The 22,578-nt window shown below is 45.1% G+C and overlaps 1 protein-coding gene across 6 annotated transcripts in view; it reads right to left on the bottom strand.

The window, feature by feature from the left end:
* Positions 1–22,578, bottom strand: part of LOC147111928 (protein furry homolog) — a 486,257-nt gene that overhangs the window by 77,989 nt on the left and 385,690 nt on the right. For all 6 annotated transcript variants that reach the window (XM_085999325.1, XM_085999321.1, XM_085999322.1 and 3 more), the window contains exons 42-44: positions 14,667–14,854; positions 12,893–12,987; positions 9,617–10,224 (exon numbers count right to left, since the gene is read on the bottom strand). In XM_085999325.1, the coding sequence (XP_085855451.1) occupies positions 9,617–10,224; positions 12,893–12,987; positions 14,667–14,854 (891 nt within the window). The remainder of the gene's footprint in view (positions 1–9,616; positions 10,225–12,892; positions 12,988–14,666; positions 14,855–22,578) is intronic.

Genomic DNA, 22,578 nt, shown 5'->3' with positions numbered 1-22,578 from the left:
ACTACCGTCCCATCTCCAACCTCCCTTTCCTCTCCAAAGTCCTTGAAAGTGCGCATCTTTCCCGCAATTCCATGTTTGAATCCCTTCAATCAGGTTTCCGCTCTTGCCACAGTTCCGAAACGGCTCTCATCAAAGTCACAAATGACGTCCTTTGTGGCTGTGACAAAGGTAAACTATCCCTCTTCGTCCTTCTTGACTTGTCTGCAGCCTTTGACACGGTTGACCACTCCATCCTTCTCCAATGCCTCTCCACCATCAGCCAGCTGGGTGGGACTGCACTTGCCTGGTTCCATTCTTATCTATCTAATCATAGATAGACCTGTAACGGCTTCTCTTCCCGCTCCCGCAATATTACCTCTGGTGTCCCCCAAGGATCTATCCTTGGCCCCCTCCTATTTCTCAACTACATGTTGCCCCTTGGCGTCATCATCCGAAATCACAGCATCAGATTCCACATGTCGACACCCAGCTCTACCTCACTACCACTTTTCTCAACCCCTCCACGGTCTCTAAATTGTCCGACATCCAGTTCTGAATGAACAGAAATTTTCTCCAATTAAATATTGGGAAGACCGAAGCCATTGTTTTAGGTCCCCACCACAAACTCCGTTCCCTAGCCACTGACTCCATCCCTCTCCGTAACATCTGTCTGAGGCTGAACCACACTTTTCGCAACCTTGGTGTCATATTTGACCCCGAAATGAGCTTCCAACCACATATCCACAGCATAATTAAGACCGCCTATTTCCACCTCCGTCACGCCGTTCGCCTCTGTCCTTGCCTCAGCTCATCTGCTGCTGAAACCTTCCTCCAGGCCTTTGTTACCTCTAGACTTGACTATTCTAAAGCACTTCTGGCTGGCCTCCCACATTCCACCCTACGTAAACTTGAGGTCATCCAAAACTCAGCTGCCCGTATCCTAACTCGCACCAAGTCCCGTTCACCCATCACCCCTGTGCTCGCTGACGTATATTGGCTCCCGGTTAAGCAATGCCTCAATTTCAAAATTCTCATCCTTGTTTTCAAATCCCTCCATGGCCTTGCCCCTCCCTATCTCTGTAATCTCCTTCAGCCCCAACCCCTCCCCCCGGGATATCTGTGCTCCTCTAATTCTGGCCTCTTGAGCATCCCTGATTATAATCGCTCAACCATTGGTGGCCGTGCCTTCTGTTGCCTAGGCCCTAAGCTCTGGAATTCCCTGCCTAAAGCTCTCTGCCTCGCTACCTCTCTTTCTTCCTTTAAGATGCTCCTTAAAACCTACCTCTTTGACCAAGCTTTTGGTCACCTGCCCTAATTTCTCCTTATGTGGCTTGGTGTCAATATTTTTTGCCTTTTAATACTCATGTGAAGCGACTTGGGATGTTTTCCTATGTTAAAGGCGCTATATAAATACAAGTTATTGTTGTTGTAGTTTCACACAAAACATCCACCGCCTGTGAGCATCAATTTAAAAGCAAAATGCTGATATGTGCAGAAACATTAGAATTATGTGAAAATCTAGCAAAATACATCTGCCCTTTACTGTATAACATTAAGTCAATCTTCACATAAAATATATAAATGCAATAAGTCAAATCCTGTGGTGAATTTGTTCCATTCATGGCAGTACTCTATATTTTCTCTTTGTGTTGTCAATTTTTTTGCATTGATATGCATTATTTTTACATTTAATCATGTTAAGTCTCAATTGTCAGTCATCTGCCCAAATAAAATGATTCTCTAAATCTATGAGAATAAACTCTACTTTATCAATACAGTTAGCCATCTCACAAAATTTACATCAGGAAAGGTAATGGATTCCAAAAGCAGAGTTCCAAGTCCACTGGTTTTTATTGTAAAATGTTCTTTTTTTAACCAATTTACAATTCCTACTTAAATTTGTGAAATCATTTCAAATGATTTTTGAAAGTGGTTAAGTCTTCGTAGTCTTTGTGAAAAGTATTTTTTGTAACAATATTATAGTAATTGAGATAACGAAATCTAGGAGATCACTGCAAACTGAATGTGTTAAAAAAGTTTTGACTGCATTAGTTTTCTATTAGTTCAAGTTCCGACAGATCAATAGTGTAATGAAACTTTTGTAATAAAAGACTTGTATTAAACATCCATCCTCTTACATTTCTTATATATTTTTTAATATTCCCATATGAATGTATCAAGACATTTAACCACTTTGAGTTTTTTTTTTAGCAACTTTTTTTCTGGAAATTGAGTTGATTACCCTAAAAATTTGGATATCGCTAAACATTCCTTTTCTGAATACTGAAAAGGGCAGCACATCCACTCAGTGAAATATAGGTATGACTGCTTAATATACTACATTTTATAAGCGTTTTTATATGAGTATCAAAACCTGCATAACAGAACACACAAGAATGCGGTGCAAGCACATTAAGTGGGCATATAAACTTTGCTGATCTACTCAAAGTTTTACTATGCCCTGATCCTCCACAACAAGTAGGCTGCCCAACTTGTCCTTTAATAATTGTTTGTTTTTAAATGTTTTACTTACTAAATATAACCACAAAATGTCTGACTGTTTCTTCTGATATGCAGAGCAATTTGTTTCACAAAGTTGCTTCTTTTCTCCCTAATTATGATTGTTGGTGTGTCCCCCTCCACACCTTGTTTAACTGCACATTTGTGGAAATAGATGTGACTCTTCAAGACTTTGGTTACATTCACAGCATCAGGCAGAGAAGTTGAAAGTCACAGAGGACCTTGTTAAGTTATCTTCACCATTTCACAGGGGTAAAATGAAACTTTGTCAGGGGCACAAAACGGGTGGTACCAGATCGGCTGTCTGTTATACGCTTAGGATTGCCAACCCTCCAGCATTTTCTGGAGTTTCCAGGAATTAGATATTAATCTCCTGGAACTGCTGCAAGCAACCCAGGGAAGAATAAAAGGGGCATATAAAAATACATTGTTTTCATTTTCTTTGAACACTTTCTGTGGTGTATGTAACCTGTACCACCTTAAGAGGATACCTTAAGGTGATGGACTACTTTTTGATGGCTCCTGTACATTGTAGTACCGGTGGTGACCACACCGGTATATAAACCCTGCGGAGCAAAGTGTATCTCAGTTCAGCCCTGACCCTCAATCACTAAAGACCTGTTTACTTACTTCTGTAGTCTGTATCCTGTTATTCAGTATAACTGCAATTGAAAACACAGACTCAACAGTGGCGACGAGTCTGATCTTACCTTGCGGCAGTTTTGCATCAAAGGAAGCTTCGTCCTCAGAAACGGGCGTCGAAAAAGGGCATCCGCCCTCAACATCCTGCATCGCACGGGAGGCCATCGGAAACCCGGGTTGGTTTGCTGGCCACGAAGTCAAGCATCAGTGAGCATCCCTTCTACGACAGCGGCGGGTAAGCCCGATCGAGCGGCACGGGGGGAAGTCGGCCGAGTTGTCAGTGGGAGAAGGGGAGGGAAAACGACAAAAAGGGCGGAGAACACGACCGCAGCCGGTGTCAGGGGCCGGACTGCAATCGGGCAGAGACGCGCAGCAGCCAGAAAAGCATTTATGGCCACAAGGACCGCGGGAGCGGCGGGGGAACAAGAGCAGCAACGCAGGGGAAAATAAAGGACTGCTGGGAGGCGTGGACGGCAACAGCGCGGGAATCGCCATTTTGAGTCGGCGGGGGAAGAAGACAAGCGCGGGAAAAGCCGCCATCTTGAAAAAAAAATTAAAAAATAATAATAATATCCAAAGGGGAAGGAGAAACTCAGCAAGGATGCCAAAAACGGGTAACATCACTGCTTTTGATAACGATGTGGAAGATTGGGCCACTTATGTGGAACGCATCGAAGTTTACTGTACAACGAATGAGGTACCGGATGATAAGAAAGCACTAACCCTATTAAACTCAATGGGTGCTAAGACGTACGGGTTATTAAGGAACCTTGTAACACCAGACAAACCGGTAGGGAAGAGTTTCGCGGATATTGTTACTATCCTGCAGGAGCATTTAAACCCCACGCCGCTGCTGATAGCGGAACGATTTAAATTCTACAAAAGAATTCAACTTAAAGAAGAAAGCAACGCTGAATTCCTAACAGAACTGCGCAAGTTATCAAAGTACTGCCAGTTCGGAACAGGACTAGCAGACGCACTGAGAGATAAGTTTGTGTGTGGGCTCCTAAGGGAAGGAACCCAGAAGCGACATCTAGAGGAAAAGGACCTTATGCTGGACAAAGCTTTCAGCATTGCAGCATCCCACGAGGCAGCAGCATGGGGCGCTGCAGAGATACAGCAAAGGCCATTGGAATTCAGCACCAATGAAATGGCATTGGGCACAGTAAAGTGCTATCGTTGTGGAAGGACAACGCATGACCAGAACCAGTGCTGGTTCAAAGATAAAGAATGCAGGCAATGTGGCAAACTTGGTCACATAGCGAGAGTATGCCGGTCCGGAAAGAAGACCAGCAGCAAAAAGTCACCGCAGGAGAAGTACAAAAAAGTACACAAGGTGACAGAGAACAGTTCGGATGAACAGAAGACGGATTCAGACTCCAGCAGTAAGCAACTGGGTTGTCTGAAAATACATAATGTGGGTAACACAGCAGACCACCAAACTATCTGGGTCATGCTTCGGATAGCAGGAGTCCAAGTGAAGATGGAATTGGACACTGGGTCGGCATTAACGATCATGAATAAGCAAGATTACAAAAGGTTATTCTCGCACATTCCCCTGAGGGATACGGAGATTGTATTGAAAACATACACGGGGCAAATAGTATACCCCAAAGGAAAGATAAAAGTAAACGTGGTCTACAATGGTAAAGAAAGTCAGAAAATTGACTTGTATGTGTTACCTGATGGAGGTCCGCCACTACTGGGACGGGAATGGATCCGGAGAATAAATGTGGACTGGCATTCCATACAAGCACTGACTGTAGATGCCTGTAAGGAGGACGACGTCAAACCTAAACGACTGTCCAAAATCTTACACGATGCTAAGGAGGTGTTCCAACAGGGACGTGGAACACTGAAAGGAATTACGGCAACCATCAAGGTTGAAGAACATGCAAACCCAACATTTTTCAAAGCCTTATGCGATACGACCTGCTGTGGAAGCAGAGCTGGAAGGGCTAGAACGTTCAGGGGTACTGTCCAAGGTGGACTGGAGCGAATGGGCTACACCCATTGTTCCGGTCATGAAGCGTTCGTTGAGCAACAAGCCGGGGGAACCTGGGAAGGTTCGCATCTGTGGCGATTTCAAGATCACTGTTAAACCGGTTCTTCACACGGTGCAATATCCGCTTCCGCGGATTGAAGATATCTTCGCTTCGCTGTCTGGCGGGAAACACTTCACTAAGATAGACCTGGTGCAGGCGTACCTACAGATGGAAGTTGATGAAGCGTCACGTCAGTATCTCACGATCAACACGCATAAGGGCTTATATCGGTATAATAGACTGGTTTTTGGAGTGGCATCGGCTCCAGCAATTTGGCAAAGGGCCATGGAGCAGGTATTGCAGGGAATTCCAGGCACACAATGCTACCTGGATGACATCCTGATTACAGGAGATAACGATAAGGATCACCTCACGAATTTGGAGCAGGTGCTCATCAGATTGAAAGAATATGGGCTCAGAGTTATTCGCCAGAAATGCGAGTTCTTTCAAAAGCTAATCTCGTACTGCGGCCACGTCATTGACCGGGAGGGGCTCCATAAGTCACCTGACAAGATCGAAGCTGTTGTAAAAGCTCCTGCACCGGAAAATGTATCCCAGTTGAGGTCGTTCCTCGGGTTGGTTAACTATTACCACAAGTTTCTTCCAAATTTATCCACGGTGTTACACCCGCTAAACACTCTTTTGCAAATGGGAATACCATGGAAGTGGAGCGATGATTGTAAGCGGGCTTTTCAAAGGAGCAAGGCACTGATCACCTCTAAGGAAGTGCTGGCTCACTTTAACCCAACGCTGCCTATTCGCTTAGCTTGTGATACTTCTCCATATGGTATCGGGGCAGTGCTCTCACGTAAGTTTCCAGATGGCTCGGAAAGGCCAGTCGCTTTCGCATCCAGATCATTGACCTCCGCTGAGCGCAACTATGCTCAGATAGATAGTGAGGCTCTCAGCCTCGTGTGGGGAGTTAAGAAATTTAACCATTACCTGCAAGGCCAAAAGTTTACGCTGCTGACAGATCACCAGCCGTTGGTTTACATTTTCAACCCTAAGAAGGGTGTTCCGGTAATGACGGCGCAGAGGCTTCAGAGATGGTCCCTTTTCCTAGGGGCACATCAATATGATATTGAATTCAAAGGTACAAAGCAACATGGTAATGCTGATGGGCTGTCGCGCCTGCCACTACCTACAGCAGAAGAGGCACCGGCAGTTGACCCTGTCGAGATATTTCACTCGACCATCATCGAATGCTTACCAGTCACCAATGCGGGTATTGAGAGAGAGACCCGAAATGACCCGACACTGTCTCGGGTCTACGACTTGACAGTGAAGGGATGGCCAGCACATGGCGAACCACTGTTACCAGCATTCTCAGCCAGACGAGAACAGCTGTCCATATGTCAAGGAACATTGATGTATGGAACAAGGGTGATTATTCCTCCGAAATTAAGAGAGAGAGTTCTGAAAGAATTGCACGAAGGTCATCTGGGGGGAGTCAAGATGAAAAGCCTTGCTAGGGCTTATGTGTGGTGGCCAGGTATCGACAAACAAATAGAGGATCTGACTAAAAGCTGTTCAGGGTGCCAAAAAGTTCAAAATGCACCTCCAATTGCACCGCTGCATCCGTGGGAATGGCCTTCAGCCCCATGGCAACGTGTGCATATCGACTTTGCAGGTCCATTCATGGATTCCATGTTTCTGATAGCAGTAGACGCACATTCTAAATGGCCAGAAGTGATTAAGATGTCGACCAATACCTCTGAGAAGACGATCGCAGTTCTAAGAACCATATTTGCAAGGAATGGGTTGCCGGAGCAAATATGTTCAGACAACGGACCACAGTTCGTGTCAGAAGAATTCCAGAAATTCATGAAAAAGAATGGGGTGAAACACTATACATCTGCCCCATATCATCCGGCTACAAATGGGTTGGCCGAGAGATTTGTACAAACGTTCAAAAAGGCGATAAAGGCCATGAGTGAAGACCATATTCCACTACAACACAAGGTGGACAATTTCCTGATGGCGTATCGAAACGCCACGCATGCAGTGACAAATCAAAGCCCTGCCATAATGTTCTATAACAGAAGGTTGGGGTCCCGGTTGGATTTGTTAAAACCCAATGTGCGAAGGGAAGTCGAAAACAAGCAATTCCAGCACGTAAATAACAAGGCCACTCGTAGTTTTGAAATAGGACAACCAGTGTTGGCCAGGGACTATAGGGATGATAAATGGCAACCTGGAACAATTCGTGCACAACAAGGACCCTTGATGTACACGGTAGACGTTGGAGAGAACGTAATACGACATCATGCTGACCAACTTGTGGAATCGAGAACAAGGGTCGACCCCATGTCTACGGCAGAGACACCACTTGAAGAACTTATTGAGCCTGTAGCATCTACCTCAGACTCGAACGTACATGATGATGTTCAATCCATAGGAGATCAAGTGGATGAGTCACCCCAGCAACGAGAACCAGAGACCCCTGAAAGGCGTTATCCAGCCCGGATCAGGAGGCCTCCTCAGAGACTGAATCTTTGAACAGTTTTGTGTGTAAATTGTATATATGTTATCCATGTAATGTTTAATTTGGGGTGTACACTGTTAAGCTAAAAGGGGAGGAATTGTAGTGTATGTAACCTGTGCCACCTTAAGAGGATACCTTAAGGTGATGGACTACTTTTTGATGGCTCCTGTACATTGTAGTACCGGTGGTGACCACACCGGTATATAAACCCTGCGGAGCAAAGTGTATCTCAGTTCAGCCCTGACCCTCAATCACTAAAGACCTGTTTACTTACTTCTGTGGTCTGTGTCCTGTTATTCAGTATAACTGCAATTGAAAACACAGACTCAACACTTTCGTTTATAAGTTATAAAAATATAGTATATGGGGGGAAAAAAGGCAGTTTGACTGGGTGGTTGTAAGCGGGAGGTCATGTGATGAAACTTCCAGGAATATGCCCAACAAGAGTTGGCAACCCTATATATACCCCACCCAATTTTCCTTTCCATTAACTCTTAACAGAAAAGAAAATCAGGCGGCGTGTATAATGGAAGGCCAATCCACTACCGCCCATTTTGTGCCCCCGCCAAAGTTTAATTTTACCCCCCCATAATCTTTTGCAAGTGCTTTTCAGGAGAGCCTGAAATCTGATATGCCTCTCAGTTAGGCCAATGTAGCACTTCTAGTCCTGCAGATGCCCTCCCTCAGATATGCAGCTAGTATTCTGCTTATATGTCCAAACATTCTGTTTGGCCCATTTTTCCTCTGAAAGGATCATGGCTACCATGATAGGTTGCTATTCTCTTGCTGAATTTGCCATTTAGTCCTATTCTGAATGTGACTTACACCCACTTCCTCCATGTATGCATACCATATAATTATTTGGAAAATGTATTGTGGATACAATTAATTGGATCTGCTCTTCCCCAGTTAACAGTGGTCTTAATCACTACTAAAATCATTACTTCAGATTTAAACCCAGTAAGAAAATTGGAACTAGTATCTCCACTGCATACTGAGATGTTAAACCCAATATTGCATTTGTCAGTAATTTGGCAGCAAAATTACTAACAGATGGAGAATTGTCCCTATTGTGGCTAAGCCTTACTTACATATGACCTTGGGCTAGAAATTGCGTAGTGCCCCGTTTGGGGCAATAACTTTTCAGGGAGCGCAAAAATATCGTTGGGCGCAAAAGAGTTGCTGCTGCCAGGAACTTCCGCTTTAGCGCTCCAAGAGGGAAGTGGAGCACTAAATCAAGCGCTACCACTTCCCTTAGAGCGCTAATGGGAGTGAGAGGGGCGGTATCGGCAGAGTGCTGAGCAATGTTCGGGGCAACGTTGCCGTCTTTACAGGCTCCTTCTGTCCCTTAAAGGGAAGGGTCAATGCTGCGTGGAATGAATCTTCAGGCTGTGTCTGTTGGGTGACGGCACATGCACAACGTGCATAGCAGCCCCAAGCACTCTAAGAGAGTGCAGGGCTGAGCAATCGCGGGGCAAAAGAAAGCAGGAGGCGCCAGAATGGGGACATAAATACATTTTTTCACTGCCTTTAAATAGCGCTCCCCAAGCGGCCAGCCAAGGTGACAATGCCTCCTGCAGCTGCTGTTGTTGACGCCTGGGGTGCTAACGGAGTGCTGCGCACCAAAGACGTCACGATCTTCAGGGCGCAAGAGAGTGAGGCGATAAGTCTTAGCGCCAGCGCAAATCCGCCAGGGAAGTTCGCGGGCATTGGTGAATTCGCCACGCCCGGTTGGTAACCCCTTAGCGCTCTGGTATCACCCCCCGCAGGTGCTAATGGGAGGTGCAAATCATGGGAATTCCTCCCCCTAGAGTTTTCCTTTAAGCAATTAGTAAAAAGTAAAAACACTCAATAAATGAAAGTTACTTCAACATAAAAGGCGAAAAGCATTTTCAATGGAATTCTATAGTACTGTTTCATGATTAGAATTATTCCATGCATTTACCTATTGCTTGAGTTAAATCTATCACTGGTATTCGAGAAACATGAGTCAGCTGGCTAAAGAGCTGTAGAGTTAGGTCAGTGGTGGATAGGGAAGTAAATCCTTTTAGCAATAGCTGCTGTAACCCTGAGAAGTTTGTCCATTTCAGCTGCCCTTGTAGTTTTTCAAGTTTTTCCCTAGTTTCAGTCTTATCCAAAGGAAGATGAATCAGAAGTTTAGTTAACAATCGCTGTGCCATTTGATATTCAAACTCAAAATCTGACTCCATCAGTGCTACAGCAGACCAGAAAATAGTGGCCAAAAGATTCATGGGATTATTAATATTGGTTGGGTCAATTATGCTGTCTTTAAGAGAGGATGAACTTCGGGTTTTCGACACAATGACTTGTTGTCCATTTGCCTGGATTCTGTCCAATGTAGCACTACGTGGAGGATCAGAGGATCTGTCTGAAACACCAAACTTCTTTGGCACAGAAAAGCTCCTCTGATGTCTACTGCGTTCGGCAGTAATTCCACCGCTGTTCAATATGCCTGATGTTAGATTTAGCTGCCCAGTGCTCTTCCGGCTTGATGCCAGTTTGGTATTCATCATAAAATCAGGAGAGGATGACCTGATAAAAACAAAATAAGAAATTAATATAGCATGATTCATAGAGAATTACTTTTACTTGCACAAAGCAATTCTGATTGCATAAAGCATTCCTTATTTACACTTCCATTATTTATGTTGGTTATAAATATATGCATCAATCTGTTTGTTATGTATTTCAACTTAGCAAAAGCTGAAAGAGTAAGTTGTATCATCAGGACCCCTTTTAAAGAATTATGGTTAAAGCAGGCACTTTTTTCTGCTTCTCTTGATCTTGCCTGTATCTCTACAGAAGTTAATTTAGCTCCCTCACGCTATTTTGCTCTGTGACTCCTCCAAGCCAATTCCCTGATTATACCATCAGTATACACTATTTAAATAACACTATTTTTCAAAATTTTGAGAAACAGTTAAAAAGTTAGAGTTAATCATATTTCTTCATAATTGATTTTTTAAAGGGTGCTGATACGTAAACTTACTTCTTAAGATACAGAGTCTATAAGAGATTGTGTCCAATTTCAGATGCCTTACTTTAGGAAGGATATCACGGCATGGAAAAGATGCAGAAGAAATTCACTAAGATGATCCCAGGGCTGAAAGGCTTTAATTATGAAGAGACTAGAGAAACTGGAGCTCTTTTCATTAGAACAAAGAAGGCTAAGAGGTGATCTAATGCTGCTATTCAAAATTATATAAGATTTTGAAGTAAATTGGGAAAAACTATTTTCACTGGTCAGTGAGTTGCTAACTAGAGGGCATCAATTTAAACTCATCGACAAAAGAATGAAGGGAGAGGTAGCAAGATTTTTTTTTAATGCAGAGGCTTGTTAAGACATGGAATGCCTTACTGGAAACAGCAGTAGAAACAGAATCCATTATAGCTTTTAAAAAGGAAGTGGATAACTATTTGTAAAATAAAATTTAAAAGAGCATGGCGAAGAGCAGGGGAACGGACTAATTGGATCACTATTTCAAAAAGCTGGCACAGGTCTGATGGGCTGACTGAATGCCTTATGTACTGTAAAATTCTATATATTACATAATAGTATCATAAACCAACATAGGATTTGTTTGAGCTCCAATTCTATGTTAAAATAGAACATATGTTGAATGTTTCTCAGTCTTTAAGCTAGAATATATTGTAACAAGGAATGATGCTGTTAAATATACTCCTGACAATGATGAAGCAAACCTCAAATGATATCCATGCAGTAAAGAATAGTCTGCAATATTAATTTTCTTTCCTCACTAAAATGTTGTCTCCTGAAGACATTGACTCCTTTCTGGGGTACAGTTCCACGGATGCTACGTGCTCTCCAGTGCCTCACTCAAATGGCCATTATTCATATGCGACCCTGGTCAGTGAATGTTAACAGATTTTTTGACTGCGGTAATCACAGTGGAGCCTGATCGTGTTCTGACCCAACATTCACATACAAACACACACACATCCAGCAGGGGCTGCTGCATAGCGATCAAGAATGGGAACTGTCACCATTACCTCTCCCTAACCAGGGGCACCGAGACCAATTGTAACTGCCCTACTACTGTTATCTCAGGACTTTAGATTAAAGTGGCTGAACCATTGGGAGCACTCAGTGTGAAATTTTTAATCCTTGGGCCATATTAATGAAATCACCAATCCTATTGTCATTTTTGGTAATCTGAAGTACAACACTGATTAGTATTCTTTGAAGGAATCTATGCATGGCCTGGTATTTCCAGCTTTCAAACTATACCTGGAAACATCACAATATAGTGACATTATTATCACATCAACTCATACAAAGAAAATTCCCAAGTTATCCAGGTTCAGGCTGTCCACTCTCTGTATTCATACTATGGAAAATCTCCTAAACACACAGTGCTGCTAGAAACAATCTTCACCTTCTTAGGTTAGTTCACGTACTGTAGCAGTGCCTTAAGCTGCTAGAGGAACACACAAGTACACAGCCAACTGCAGAGCCAATTTGCTCACAATGTTAGATAACTTAGTAACAGACAACTGTGAAAGCTGTAAGAAAAATGGATACATTTTTCTTATAGATAAAACAGCAGCAATGATCGCTTACCCACTTTCTCTGCTTTAGATCCTCCCATGCAATGCATTGGTTCTGGACAAAAATGCAGATGTGGCCTGCTCCCACGTGGTCTGCCTATGTCAATCTATAATCAATCTATAATCAATCATTAATCTATAATCTTCTTTGGTAGCCAATATTTTAACCCATGAAGCCTTTATAAAGGTTTTTTAATTTTCCCACATTTTATATAGTGTTTATAAAGGCTTTAAAAATTATATTAATTAGTACAGCCTTTAGAAAAGCTGTACAAACTTCTGTCCCCATATTTGTGGCCACTTACTTTTAAGAGGCTGCATCCCTCTTAATTTTCCAAAATCGCAATGGCAGCAGCCCTATAAGAGCTATTTCCTATTCTCCTACCCCCTCTAGTGAGCTCCCAGTACTAGACTCAATATAGGCTTGGATCCCGCCTGCATATATCTGAATATATTAAATCATTTGTGTAAGAGATCCTGTGAAGTCAGCATTTGGTCAAAGCAGTGGGTAGTAAAGCATCACACTGGAGTCCTGCTTCTTTAGCTCTGGAACAAAAATATTTTCCTTGAAATATCATACCATACATTTAAGACATCACATAATGTTCTGTAAGGGGTAAAAAGATCTTACCGAGACAGAACAGCTAACAGATCACTGTTCTTCAAACAATCTGCCAAATTGTCAATGCCTGATTCCAGTGTAAGGAGTGCTTCCATTACGTAACCCTAGCATAACATAAGTCATAATAATGTTTAAAATTAGAGTTTTGTAAGTAGCACTTTCTTATAAGTACAACTTGACAGATTCTATTGAATCTTTTTTCTAATAATTACACTTGTAAGTAAATTGGAAAGTCTTGAGAATTATACCACTGAGAAAAGCTTGCTGAATAATTATCATAGAGTAGTTAGAGGTCCCAAAATCTAGCAGGAAATTGTTCCTAGAGGGGATTGCTTACTTTCAAAGATGGCCCAATAGCACCTTTGGGAGATGCAATGTTTGGCTGCTTTGTGTCTGGGAGGCCTTTCCTGGGCCTCCTCTGCTCTGTTGGAGCAGCATGGTGCCATTTAGATTTTTCAGGCCTCTGTCAAGGTGGGCACTGTTCATGCACCCTTAGAGGTCTTGAGATGGGTTCCATGGTTACCACAAAGGCAGGTGGGGGCTCCGCTCCGCTGCAACTGTGCTGGCAGAGTGGACCCCCAGCAATTCAAGCGTTGAGTTTTTAAAACTTTGATTAGAAATGGAATGCTAGTAGTATTTATTCATAACTGGATTTATTATACTGAAGAATTCTAACCTCACTTTTCAACTTAGACATTTTAAAAATAGTGATAACCCAAATATACCCTGTAATGTGTTATGTGATTTTGTAAACACATAATAGTTAATAGAACCATGTTATAGTGCACAATGAATATGAATGGATATGAATCCTTCCTAATGTAACAGACGTTTTAGTTTCATAAATGAGACCGAATCAGAAGCAATGAATTTGAGAATAAATTTAGTGTAATCTCATGGGTGTTAGTCAGACCTATAATCATTTGGTGGTGAGATATTCAGTATTCTGTTTATAACATTTAAGCATGCGATTACCAGTAGATTTGTAGACTTTGTTTAAAACCAGGCTTTACATTTCCTGCTCCTTCAATCCCAGTGGCAGGGAGCTCCTGGCAACTCTCAAGGAAGAGGGTTGGATAGAATAATGAAACCAATCATTGTTAACTATATTATGAACTGTGGGCACCTGAATTCTCATTTTGATAATAGTGACAGAAGTGCAGGAACTGGAGTAAAACATTTGACCCATCAAGCCTGTTTCTGCCACACATTCTGCATGACTTCTTTTCAAAGATGTTGCCTTAAGTTTTTGAGCAGATAATAAAATAATCATATAAACCATGTGTACAGCAAGAATTGAAAGAGAATAAAAATTATGGTAGCTTACTGTTAGTGTGACCCAAGACCACCTGCCTAGAAGAAATTCAAGCCACAGTGCGGTTTATTTTCAGTTTTTAAAGAAATTAGCTTGCCCAAGTGGCCATGCATCATGTGTGAGCCCAGACGGTGATGTTTGCTGGCTACTCGAGCTTGGTGGTATCAGCTAAGCATGACTTTATTCTCACTTGACATCCACAGAAGTATGTTTTCCAGAATAATTCAATGTACAGTGGTCAAGAGCTTTTGCAAATGCTAGCTGAAAAGACTAAAGCCAATTACAGTGCATGCTTAGTTACTCAAGTTGAGACCAGAAATCAAATCTGAGACCTTCTTGGTTTGCATGGCTCAGTCCCACACCAGGCAGGCAGTGTATTTAACCACTGAACCATGAGGGAAAATGTTCAAAATTCTAGTTTCTGTTACAGTAATTTACGGAGAGTTGCATCAGACATGAGAAGTGTACCTGAACCTCATCACCATGTTCTCCTATAACTTCTACCAGCCTTGAAAGTAGGTCAGATAAGGCATGTGCAGACAGAGGTTGCTTCAAAGCCCTGAAGATTTGGAACGAGCGACCTGCATAATGCCTTGAAGAGCTAGAAAGTGCTGTTTGTAGAGCAACTTCACTCAATCGCTGTTCCATACAGCAGCCTAGGAAAAATGGGGAGACATTGTATTTTAACTGTTATAAAACAGTTACAATTTTAATAAATAAGGACTGCCAACAATATCAAAAACGTTATTGTAAATTAAGTAATAATGTAGAAAAAACACTGTAATTTCTCATAATTGAAAAAATAGCCTTGATTTTCACAGAATCACAGAATCCCCACAGTGCAGATAGAGGCCATTTCGGCCCATCGAGCCTGCACCGACACATATCCCACCCTATCCCCGTAACCCCACGTATTTAATCCCCTAACACTAAGGGTCAATTTATCATAGCCAAATCAACCTAACCCGCACATCTTTGGACTGTGGGAGGAAACCGGAGCACCCGGAGGAAACCCACGCAGACACAGGGAGAATGTGCAAACTCCACACAGACAGTCGCCCGAGGCCAGATTTGAACCCGGGTCCCTGGCGCTGTGAGGCAACAGTGCTAACCACTATGCCACCGCAACTTGGGTTGGGTGGGCCAGGGCAGGCAACAACCCACCCTGACCTTGGCAGTGTGGCCATCATCTGCATGCCCAGTCAAAATTGGCAGGAAGCAGTACATTAAGGCAGGGGTTCCAACTCAAGTGTGCTTCTATCTCTCTAATTCCGGGTGTCACATATATATGACCATTAAAAAAAAGTTAACTTATTTTTTGTTCTATGTTACAGTAAGAATCTGTAATATATTAAAAAATTCAGTATGTGGGGCATACGTTTCATCAAGTACTTTCACATGAAGCTTTCAAGTACCTGAAAAAAAGACTTATATTTATATAGCGCCTTTCATGGCCACCGGATGTCTCAATGCGCTTTACAGCCAATGAAGTACTTTTGGAATGTAGTCACTGTTGTAATGTGAGAAACGCGGCAGCCAATTTATGCACAGCAAGCTCCCACAAACAGCAATGTGATAATGACGAGATAAACTGTTTTTGTTATGTTGATTGAGGGATAAATATTGGCCAGGACACCGGGGGATAACTCTCCTACTCTTCTTCAAAATACTACCATGGGATCTTTTACGTCCACCTGAAAGAGCAGACGGGGTCTCGGTTTAACGTCTCATCTGAAAGACGGCACTTCCAAAAGTGCAGCACTCCCTCAGCACTGCACTGGAGTGTCAGCCTAGCTTTATGTGCTCAAGTCCCTGGAGTGGGACTTGAACCCACAACCTTCTGACTCAGAGGCAAGTGTGCTGCCAACTGAGCCACAGCTGACAGGCTGTACTTGTAGGTGGCGCTGCAAGGAGTTTTCAATGAAAGGTTGTTACATACGATAAGGGTTCATGAGGTTGGGGATAGAAAACAGAGAGTAGGAATAAACAGGTCATTTTCAGGTTGGCAGGCTGTTACTAGTGGGGTGCCCCAAGGATCAGTGCTGGAGCCCCAGCTATTTACAATCTATATTAATGACTTAGGTGAAGGGACCAAGTGCAATGTATCCAAGTTTGCTGATGATACAAAGTTAGGCAGAAATTAAGCTGTGAGGAGGACACAAAGGCCCCGATTTTCGGCTTGTGTGGGAAATGGTCGGGTTTCCCCGAATGTGGGGTTTCTGACGCACATAAAAAAGTGTCAGCCAGCTCCACGCAATTTTCCCTCAATTGGCCAATTAATTCCCAGCATGTGGGAAGCCTTGCTAATTGTCTAAATCGAGTCAGAAATCCCCACAGAATGATGTCATCATTCGTGGTGCTTTCAAGGTCCATAGCAAGCACTGCATCCTCTGAAGGCTTCCAAATGAACCACACAGGATGGCAGAGGAGCCTGCATCAGCTGTGGCCAGTGCCAGACCCCGAGCTGCCTCCAAATTCGACGAGGCTTCACTGCAGGCATTATTGGATGGGGTTAGGGCCCACTGGGAGGTCCTCTTCCCTAGGTCAGGGAGGAAGAGGCCTCCCACTGAGACCAATGCTGCATGGATGCAGCTGTCAGCAGAAGCCAACTTGCTGGGAGTCACCAGAAGAACCTTGGCATTACATCTCTACCTCCTTCCTTTACTCCCCCACAGTACCATCCAGAGCCCCCGTCCTCACTGTGGAGGAGGAAGAGGCTGTGCAGCCAGACTCCTCAGAGGAAGCTCCAACCTCTGAGGGCGCAGCGTCAGCAGAAGTAAGCGCACCCAGCACCAGCGCAGACACTCACACCTCGGGGGGACCTTCGGGACATAGAGTAGTGTTGTCACCTGGTGTTTCACAGCTCACAAGTGAGCCTCAGCAGATTCTGGAGACAGGGACAGCAGTGGAGAGTGCTCGTCGGAGGGCGCAGGACTCTGCCAGCTCAGCTCAGCTGCGCTGCATGTCGACCCTCTGCCTCTGGGTCCATCCGCAAGAGAAGAGGTGATGGATCTCCATGCACAGATGCAGGTTTTGTCTCCAGGGTCGCTGCGAGTGTGGAGCGAATGGAGGAGTCCCAAGCGACCATGAGCAGGGCCTTTGTGGAGTCATTGGTGCATGAACGCATCACCATGGAAAGGTTGGCAACCTCCATGGAGGAGATAACTCGCCAGGGTACGGAAAACATGGTGAGTGCACATAAGAGAATGACATCTCTTGAGGAGCGTTGGCCATCTGTTGAACAGAGAAACCAGATCCTCATGGAAGTCCTTCTGAGTAGGACTGCCAGTGCAGATACGGGTCCCCATGGCCCCCTAAAGCGCAGCAAGGTGCTCTCAAGCCACTTCCAAGCGCTGGCCCCTTCTGGCCTGTGCAGCTTCAGGTGAGTGAGCAGCAGCCTGGTGCTCATCATGCTGTTCCTGGTTCTGCTGCTGCCGCCTCTGCTGCTGGAGATCCTCTAATGGCAAGAAGGGAAGGAAAAAAAGGCGTCCCACGCTTCTCGTAGATGCCTCCGCTGAGGAAGCGCTGAGTGAGGGTGGCGAGAAGGGCTTCCCAGGAGATCGCATTGGAGAAGTGTGTGAGGCTCCAACCTTCCACAGCTGTGCCTAAGCCTTGAAGAAGTAGCCCCAAACCTGCAACAACAAGGTCCTTCACCATACAAGTGCTGGCCCTTTAAATCGCAGCTTCTCCTTACCTGCAGCTGACAGCTAGCAAGCTTCATGCCAGGTCTCAGCAGCGGGGTTCCCTGCAGGCGGGTTTCAGGTGGGGAAAGCCCCAAAGTCGCAACTGCACGGGAAAATCAACTTCAACAAGCAGATAATTGCTTGTTAGTGCTCCGACGACCAGTCCCGCCAGTGGCGGCCGGGACTGAAGCGGGGCGCGGGGAAATGGCAGTCCGAAAGTCAGACGGGGCGGGGAATCAGGTGGGGGGGGGGGGTCCCGACCCGCTTTTTCACCGATTTTCGGCCCCCGGCCGCATGAAAAGCCACCCGACGGCGGCCAGAAAATCGGGGCCAAAGAGTCTGCAAACGGTTATAGACAGGTTAAGTGAGTGGGCAAGAAGGTGGCAGATGGAGTATAATTTGGGGTTACTTACTTTGGTAGGAATAGAATATTTTTTTAATGGTGAAAAGCTATCAAATGTTGGTGTTCAGAGGGATTTGGGTGTCCTTGTACACGAAACACTGAAAGTTAACATGCAGGTACTGCAAGCAATTAGTTAGGCAAATGGTATGTTGGCCTTTATTGCAAGGGGGTTGGAGTACAAGAGTAAGGGGACTAAAAATTTGTTTCCCCTTAAAATGGGTGGGGGAATCGCGATGCACTGTCAACCCGCTAACCTTGTGCTGCCTGTTGATTAACATGATTGTGGCATTCAGCCCAGCGCTGAATGCACTACTGAGTGGCTGAACACTCAGCAGGGTTGTGCGAGGCTAGCACCAATTAAAGCTAGCCTACACTTCTTAAAGGTAGTCTGCACCTCTTAAAGGGGAGGTGCATTCTGTCTGCAGCAGGTCATTCAACTGGCTAGGGAAGATAGTAAGAGCAGGAAAAAAAACAATGTCACAACAGGGGAGAGAGCATGCTCCAAGGTTCTCCGATGCAGCACAGGAGGCCTTGGTGCAGGAGGTCAACACGAGGAGAGAGGTCCTGTTTCCACAGGGGGCCAGGAGGCCCTCTAGGTAAATGCCTAAAATCCAATGGGAGCAGGTAGCCGTTGTGGTGAATGCCAGCAGTATAGCCCCGAGGACCTGGACGCAGTGCAGGATGAAGTTTAATGACCTCACACGAGTGGTCCAGGTCAGTGAATTAATCTTCAAATGCCATATCCACCAAATGCACCACTACCCTCACACACTGCTGAATGCTCAAGGATCACACCTACATCTCATAGCTTGCACACCCACATCTCATAACTGTCAGCTGTTCAACCTTGACAGGCATATCACCCAAACATATTGCACCACACTCACTGACACACTTCCCTTTCTCTTGCAGGAGAAGTTGGCTCACAACCAGCACCTGCAGCTGACATCAGTAGTAGTGAAAATGCTAGAATCTATTATTAAGGATGTAGTAACAGGGCACTTAGAAAATAATAATAGGATTGGGCAGAGTCAACATGGATTTATGAAAGGTAAATCATGTTTGACGAATCTGTTGAGAGTTTTTTGAGGTTGTAACTAGCAGAATACATAAGCAGGAACCAGTGGATGTGGTGTGTTTAGATTTTCAGAAGGCATTCGACAAGGTGCCACACAAGAGGTTATTAAACAAAATTAGGGCTCATGGGATTGGGGTAATATACTAGCATGGTTGGTTAAATTGAGGATTGGTTAATGGACAGAAAACAGAGAGTACCGCAAGGATCAGTGCTTGGGCCTTAGCTATTCACAATCTATATCAATGATTTGGATGAGGGAACCAAATGTAATATATCCAAGTTTGCTGATGATACAAAGCTAGGTGGGAATTAAAGTTGTGAGGAGGATGCAAAGAGGCTTCAAGGGGATATAGACAGGCTCAGTGAGTGGGCAAGAACATGGCAAATCAAATATAATGTGGAGAAATGTGAAGTTATCCACTTTGGTAGGAAAAATAGAAAAGCAGAGTATTTTTTAAAATGGTGAGAGATTGGGAAATGTTGGTGTTCAGAGGAACCTGGGTGTTCTTGTACACGAATCACTGAAAGTTAACATGCAGGTACAGCAAGCAATTAGGAAAGCAAATGGTATGTTGACCTTTATTACAAGAGGATTTGAGTATAAGAGTAAAGATGTCTTACTGCAATTATATAGAGCCCCGGTGAGACCACACCTGGAGTATTGTGTACAGTTTTGGTCTCCTTACCTAAGGAAGGATATACAGGTAGACTATCCTTTATCCGAAAACCTCGGGATCAGCCGTGTTTCGGTTTTCGGAAAATTTTGGATTTCGGAAGGTATTTTATAAGACTGGGAAATTTGTCGGGGGTGGGTCGGCGGGGGGGGTCGGCGGGGGGTCGGGGTCGGCGGGGGTCCGCGGCGGGGTCGGCGGGAGTCGGGGTCGGCGGGGGTCCGTGGGGGGGGGTCCGCGGGAGTCGGGGTCGGCGGGGGTCTGCGGGGGGGTCGGCGGGGGGTTGTCGGCGGGGGTCGGGGTCGGCGGGGGGGTCGGCAGGGGTCCGCGGGGGGTCGGCGGCGGGGGTCGGGGTCGTGCGCCACTCTGGTCATGTCGTGCGCACGACTTACGCTGAACGAAAAAACCTTCGGTTTTTAGAGGGTTTCGGTTTTCGGAAGTTCGGATAAAAGGTAGCCTACCTGTACTTGCCATAGAGGAAGTGTAATGAAGGTTCACCAGACTGATTCCTGGGATGGGGGGATTGTCCTATGAGGAGAGATTGAGTAGACTAGACCTATATTCTCTAGAGTTTAGAAGAATGAGAGATGATCTCATTGAAACATACAAAATTCTAACAGGGCTTGACAGGGTAGATGCAGGGAGGATGTTTCCCCTGGCTGGGGAGTCCAGAACCATGGGACACAGTCTCAGAATAAGAGGTCGGCCATTTAGGACTGAGATGAGGAGAAATTTCTTCACTCAGAGGGTGGTGAATCTTTGGAATTTTTTACCCCAGAGGGCTGTGGAGGCTCAGTCGTTGAGTATATTCAAGACAGAGATCGATAGGTTTTTGGATATTAAGGGAATCAAGGGATATGGGGATAGTGCAGGAAAGTGGAGTTGAGGTAAAAGATCAGCCATTATCTTACTGAATGGCAAAGTAGACTCGAGGGGCTGAATGGCCTACTCCTGCTCCTATTTCTTATGTTCTTAAACGGTGCTGACCATTACTGGGAGGGCCATCACTGAGCCCGTGGCTGCCGGCAGGGCTGAGAGAATACAAGATGCCAGTATCCTCATACATAATCCTCCTTCTCTCCTCCCACTTCCCCTATCATCTCACAATCTCTTCTGATTTACAAGCTGCACATGGTGTAAGCATGGCCATCTTGTTTCCCCCCCATCCCTCTCCTCACCACAACCTTACCCTTGTGCCTTTCTCCTTTCAGATAGCCAAAAATTGACACCTGGCCAGGCACTGGTGGAGGAGCACAAATAGAACAGGATAGAGGCGGGATCTGTACATGGTGAGACACTGGCCACGAGTTGCCTGCAGCCAGGGCAGGGGGAAAAGAGTAGCGCAGGTGCCAGCTCTCTGGAGGACAAGGTCGCATTGAGTTCTGCCTGAGAAGACTCTGATGAGGACTTTGATGGGGCGGCCTGTGGAAGAACAATGATGGGTATGCACAATGAAATGCTTGGTACATTGGCAGACCTGCCAGAAAGCCTGAGTGCAATGTCAAGGAGCATGGAGGAGTCCGGCACCAACCTTGCACAGAGCTTTGCGCAGAGCTTGGAGCTCATGATTTCCAGCATGGAAGTGTTGGGCATCTCCATTTGCGGACTTGTGGATGCAACCATGATGCACCGTCTGATGGCTGACTCCCCTCTCTCCCTTTCCACGCCCTTTCTCACCTTCCTCTCCCCATCACTTCTCTCCCCTCTGCCCCTCCCCACTCTTCTGTACCCCGCAACTATCTTTTCCCTTACCCTCCTTCGTCACACTCCCCTGCTTTCCCTTACCCCTCATCTACCCCTCCTCCTCTCCCCTCACTCACCCCTCCTATCCCTGTCCTCCTTCTGTTCTCCACATTGCTCCAACTTCAGCCCCCGTTCCTTCTCCTCTCTCTCTGTCTCTATCCTCACCCTCTTTCTTTCCCTCACCTCACCACTCCAGTGCTCTCCCTTTTCCCATGCCTTTCTTCCCCCTCCTCCTCCCTCCCTCTTCTCTTTCCTTTCTTTACCCTTTTTTCCTCTCTCCATTACCCTCCTCTCCCTTTCTTACCACCCCCTCCTACCTACCTCCTCTCTCTCCTGCCTCAGTCCAATTATCCTCACCCTTGAACCCTGCTTAACCTGAATAATCTTGGTGTTGTCTCTCCATAGGCAAAGCTACAGAACATCAATTAGAAATGATGAAATTATTACCATTAACAAATTTTCATTGAGACATACATTATGTAGCGTTTAAAGCAAAATATTCTGAGCCATTAGATTCAAGAGTCCATAAATTAAAGAGCAGAACCTCAAAGGTAGAAATCACTGGATTACCCCCAATGCCACGTGCTAGTCAGTATAGGAGCAGTAAGATAAAACAGGTTAACTTGTGGCTAAAGAAATAGTGCAGGAGGGAGGGCTTCAGATTCCTGGGTCATTGGCACCAGTTCTGGGCAGGAGGGACTTGTACAAGATGGACGAGTTGAACCTCAACAGGGCTGGGACCAATGTCCTTGCAGGAAGGTTAACTAGTGCTGTGGGGGAGGGTTTAAACTAATATGGCAGC

The sequence above is a fragment of the Somniosus microcephalus genome, chromosome 10 (genome assembly GCF_052327205.1).
Source record: "Somniosus microcephalus isolate GS21.2 chromosome 10, FLI_Smic_1.0, whole genome shotgun sequence".
In the NCBI taxonomy this organism is placed as follows: Eukaryota; Metazoa; Chordata; class Chondrichthyes; order Squaliformes; family Somniosidae; genus Somniosus; species Somniosus microcephalus.
Note: the sequence above shows the minus strand (reverse complement) of the source record. Positions and strands in the feature narration are given on the sequence as shown.